At 36.6% G+C, this 5,212-nt stretch overlaps 1 protein-coding gene across 1 annotated transcript; it reads left to right on the top strand.

The window, feature by feature from the left end:
- Window positions 1–3,591: 3,591 nt before the first annotated feature.
- On the top strand, window positions 3,592–4,900 carry LOC133773798 (26S proteasome regulatory subunit 4-like). Its single transcript, XM_062211385.1, has one exon. It carries the CDS (start codon window positions 3,598–3,600, stop codon window positions 4,879–4,881), a length of 1,284 nt encoding a protein of 427 aa, XP_062067369.1. The 5' UTR covers window positions 3,592–3,597; the 3' UTR covers window positions 4,882–4,900.
- The last annotated feature ends 312 nt before the right edge of the window (window positions 4,901–5,212 follow it).

Raw genomic sequence — 5,212 nt, forward strand, 5'->3', positions numbered from 1 at the left:
CAGCTACAGTCTAATGTCACTTTTTCTATATAGAAAAATATGTGTACTTTTTTTCCTGTATTTTCCTAGCACTACTATCATTATGATACTCGAACTTGATGACGCTCAGTGCATCAAATAGATTTACTGATGACAACTATTATTCTTTATGTTAATTCCACTCATGTAAATATACTCAGTTTATAGGTAGATCGAACAGACAACCAGATGGCTTAAAAGGTTCTTTGGAAACTATATTTTCACTTGATTACTAGGTGATGAAAACTCATAATATATGTTCTATTGTTTCTGTCTTAAAACATTGATTAGAACAACAGAATGGTGAATTAAAAATAGTGTTAAGAACTTTTTAGTTCAAAAGTTTAATATTTATAACTAAAAGTTTAAGCATTTAGTTTTAATGCTAAAATCAAATGAATAGAATCATAAAGTGTGAATTATTGAAAATTGGACTTATGTATTCTTTTTTTTTTTTTTTTTTCAGTTCATAGCTTTTGGGAAGTCCTTTAGCTGACTCAACTAAGCGCTGATCTTTAACATTTCAATTGACTCATGAGGTTTAGCACATTGTAATGAAAGAGTTCTTAGTTTGAAGTTGTATGTGAATCTTTTATTTTCAATTTCAATTTGATATACACATGTTCTGGGTGAAAGTTTTTCTTCCTTATAATTCAGGATTTCATATTAGAGAAAGATAAAATATTAGGATTATATTTCAAATTTTGGCCAAAATATATCTATGGTATGTGAATTAAGATGTTCTTATTATAAATTATTTGTTTTCATGAAAATCAATCTTATTTTTTAGTTACATGCCACAGTTTGCAGCAGTAGCATTAACCTCCTTTTTGTTACTAGCATTATTGTTGGAAAGGACCAAGTTAATATTTCTGGGCAAACCAGCAAAAAGTTTGCCCTACACATCCTCATTAACCAAACAACTCAAGGTTTGCATTTCAAGGAGGGTAAGGCAATAGCATAGTAGTTTATAAAAGTTCTAGTGATGGACTTCACATGTTGTGAAAATGACAGTGTTAAAAGACTTGAATTTAAGATTTTTTTGCATTTATAATATATTTTAATCATATTCAACAATGATGTTATAATTTACTTCCTCAAAGGTACATTGAAAAGGATAGATGATACCACACCTTTGAAAACATTTTAAATATTAGGAAATATGAACATTTCTATGGCTTCTAGCAAGTGTATTTGGCTCTATTTTTGACAATGATGTTCTCTGTGTTCACTCAATAAAAATCTGTCTGGATAATATCAATGGGTGTGGTTTGTCAATTGTTTATGGCATTTAGTTTTCAAGATATCCACTAATGTAGTTAAAAGAAAACAGAGTTCCTAGCAAGTATTGGAGAAAGTAAAAGTGTAAAGTCAAACTAACAAAGTCACTACAGGTATTTGGGTAATTTTTCTATATAAAAACATCAGTTCTGATTTATGTATGTTGACTTCAGCACTGTGTTTATTTACAAATTATGATATATTTTCTTGGAATAAATTGGATAAGCCAGTTTGACATGTGTAACTAAAAAACCTCTGTTGCTACTGAATTGAGACTGTTTGATATATGTTACTCAACATCTATATGAGACTTGTATTTCCTGTACAAGTCCATCCAAATCTTCTCTGTAGTCCTGTAGTTGGTCCTGGATAACTTAATATTATTAAAATGAGAACACTATATTTCAAATACAAGTTTCTGTGATTAAAATTTAAGAATGAAAAGGCACTTTAGAATTTTAACATCAATGAACCTTCATTTTGAATGAAAATGTCCAGTTTTAAGAAATAGGCTTGGCAAGAAAAAGCAATAAATTGACCTTAAGGGATGATGATGCATCTTGCAATGAAGGTGTCTCGGCAAACTCAAAAAAATCAAAATAATACCATTCATCTTTTTGTACCACATTAAAATGAAGCTGGAAATCAGCAACTCAAGAATCTCTCTAGAACATATGCAAAGACATAGAGACTGAACAACATGCTCATGAATGAGCAGTAAGTTACAGAAGAAATCAAAAGAGAAATAAAAAATTTCCAGAAACAAATGAAGATGATAATACTACATATGAAACTTATGGGATACAGCAAAAACAATGTTAAGAGGAAAGTTTATAGCAATTAGTACCTACATCAAAAAATTGGGAAGGCACCAAATAAATGAGCTATCAATGCATCTCAAAGATCTACAAAAACAACAGCAAACCAAACCAAAACTAGTAAGAGTACGAAATAATTAAAATTAGAAAAGAAATCAACAAAATTGAAACAAAAAATACAAAAGGTCAGCAAAACAAACAGCTGGTTTTTTGAAAAAATAAACAAAATTAAGACATCATTGGCCCAACTAACCAAAAAAACGAGACAGAAGAACCAAACTAATAAAATTAGAGATGAAGAAGGAAATATAACAACAGACACCACAGAAATAAAAAGAATCATCAGAGAGCTGTAAGCCAACAAACTCAGAAAACTAGAAGAAATAGATATATTCCTGGACATATACAACCTACCTAAATTGAGCCATGAAAACACCGAAAACCTAAACAGACCCATTACCAAGATGGAAATTGAATTAGTAGTAAAGACCCTCTCAACAAAAAAGAGTCCAAGACTGGATGGCTTCCCTGCTGAATTCTACTAGACATTTAAAGAACTAACTCCAATTCTTCTCAAGCTATTAAAAATAATTGCAAGGCAGGAAATCCTCACAAATTCTTTCTATGAAGCCAGCATCATCTTAATTCCTAAAACTGAAAAAGATGCAACAGAGAAAGAACTACAGACCAATTTCCTTGATGAACATAGATGCAAAAATCCTCAACAAAATTCTGTCAATTAAATCCAACAACGCATCAGAAAGACATTCACCCAGATCAGGTGAGATTTATCCCTGGTAGGCAGGTATGATTCAACATTTGCAAACCAATCAATGTGAGACATCACATTAACAAACTGTGAAACAAAAATCATATGACTATATCAATAGATGCAGAGAAAGCACTTGATAAAATACAACACCCTTTCTTGATGAAAATGGTAAGCAAATATGATATAGAAGGAACATTCCTCAACACAATTAAGGCAATTGATGACAAATCCACAGCCAGCATCATACCGAATGGGGAAAAGTTGAAAGCATTCCCACTGGGATCTGGAACCAGACAGCGATGCCCACTCTCAACCATTGCTATTCAATATAGTCCTGAAAGTTTTAGCCAGAGCCATTAGGCAAGACAGAGAAAACAAAGGGAATCAAATTGGGAAGGAGGAAATCAAACTATCCCTATTTGCAGATGGTATTATTCTATACATAGGGGATCCAAAAGACTCCATTAAGAGAATACTGGAACTCAGAATAATTTGGTAAAGTAGCAGGATATCAAATCAATACAAAAAAATCAACAGTCTTTGTATACACAGACAATGCCATGCTGAGAAAGAACTTCTAAGATCAATCCTATTCACAGTAGCTACAAAAAAGTCAAATACCTTGGAATAAATTTAACCAAGGATGTCAAAGATCTCTATATGATGAGAATTACAAAACATTAAAGAAAGCAATAAGGCCGAGTCAAGATGGGTCAGAGTCAAAACGGCGGTCACGGGCCTGGAGGTGGCAAGAAGGATGACAAGGACAAGAAGAAGAAATATGAACCTCCTGTACCAACCAGAGTGGGGAAAAAGAAGAAGAAAACAAAGGGACCAGATGCTGCCAGCAAACTGCCACTGGTGACACCTCACACTCAGTGCCGGCTGAAACTACTGAAGTTAGAGAGGATTAAAGACTATCTTCTCATGGAAGAAGAATTCATTAGAAATCAGGAACAAATGAAACCATTGGAAGAAAAGCAGGAGGAGGAGAGATCAAAGGTGGATGACCTGAGAGGGACCCCGATGTCGGTGGGAACCCTGGAAGAGATCATCGATGACAACCACGCCATCGTGTCTACATCTGTGGGGTCGGAACACTACGTCAGCATCCTTTCCTTCGTGGACAAAGATCTGCTGGAACCAGGCTGCTCCGTCCTGCTCAACCACAAGGTGCATGCTGTGATCGGGGTGCTGATGGATGACACGGATCCCCTGGTCACAGTGATGAAGGTGGAAAAGGCCCCTCAGGAGACCTATGCTGATATTGAGGAGTTGGACAACCAGATCCAGGAGATTAAGGAATCTGTGGAGCTTCCTCTAACTCACCCAGAATATTATGAAGAAATGGGAATAAAGCCCCCTAAGGGAGTCATTCTCTATGGTCCACCTGGCACAGGTAAAACCTTATTGGCCAAAGCAGTGGCAAACCAAACCTTGGCCACTTTCCTGAGAGTGGTTGGCTCTGAGCTTATTCAGAAGTACCTAGGAGACGGGCCCAAGCTCGTCCAAGAACTGTTCCACGTTGCTGAAGAACACGCACCTTCCATTGTGTTTATTGATGAAATTGATGCCATTGGGACAAAAAGATACGACTCAAATTCTGGCGGCGAGCGAGAAATTCAGAGAACGATGCTGGAACTGTTGAACCAGCTGGATGGATTTGATTCCAGAGGAGACGTGAAAGTTATTATGGCCACAAACCGAATAGAAACTTTGGATCCAGCACTTATCAGACCAGGCCGCATTGACAGGAAGATCGAGTTCCCGCTGCCTGATGAAAAGACCAAGAAGCGCATCTTCCAAATTCACAGGAGCAGGATGACGCTGGCCGACGACGTAACTCTGGACGACTTGATCATGGCTAAGGACGACCTCTCGGGTGCTGACATCAAGGCAATCTGCACAGAAGCTGGTCTCATGGCCTTGAGAGAACGCAGAATGAAAGTAACAAATGAAGACTTCAAAAAATCGAAAGAGAATGTCCTTTAGAAAAAACAAGAAGGCACCCCTGAAGGGCTCTACTTCTAGTGGACCACAGCTGCCTGGCGAACGGCTGGAGTTTCCCTACCCTCAGGGGAGGTACGGAGAGGGAGCTGCCCAGAGGAACACACGGTCTAGCTGATTTCTATTAGCAAACAGCCTGTGTATCTGCGTGTGAGGTGGCCTTTGGTCACTGCTCACTCTACATCCCAATAAAGTGTGCTCTTCCCATACACACACACACAAAAAAAAAAAGAAAAAAAAGAAAGAAAGTAATAAAAGAATATACAAAAAATGGAAAAATCTTCAATGTTCATGCATTGGAAGAATCAATATCATC

This window comes from Lepus europaeus, chromosome 14 (genome assembly GCF_033115175.1).
Source record: "Lepus europaeus isolate LE1 chromosome 14, mLepTim1.pri, whole genome shotgun sequence".
In the NCBI taxonomy this organism is placed as follows: Eukaryota; Metazoa; Chordata; class Mammalia; order Lagomorpha; family Leporidae; genus Lepus; species Lepus europaeus.

Coding starts and splice junctions, on each gene's coding strand:
- LOC133773798 (XM_062211385.1), top strand. CDS start 3,598: ATGGGTCAGAGTCAAAACGGCGGTCACGGGCCTGGAGGTGGCAAGAAG.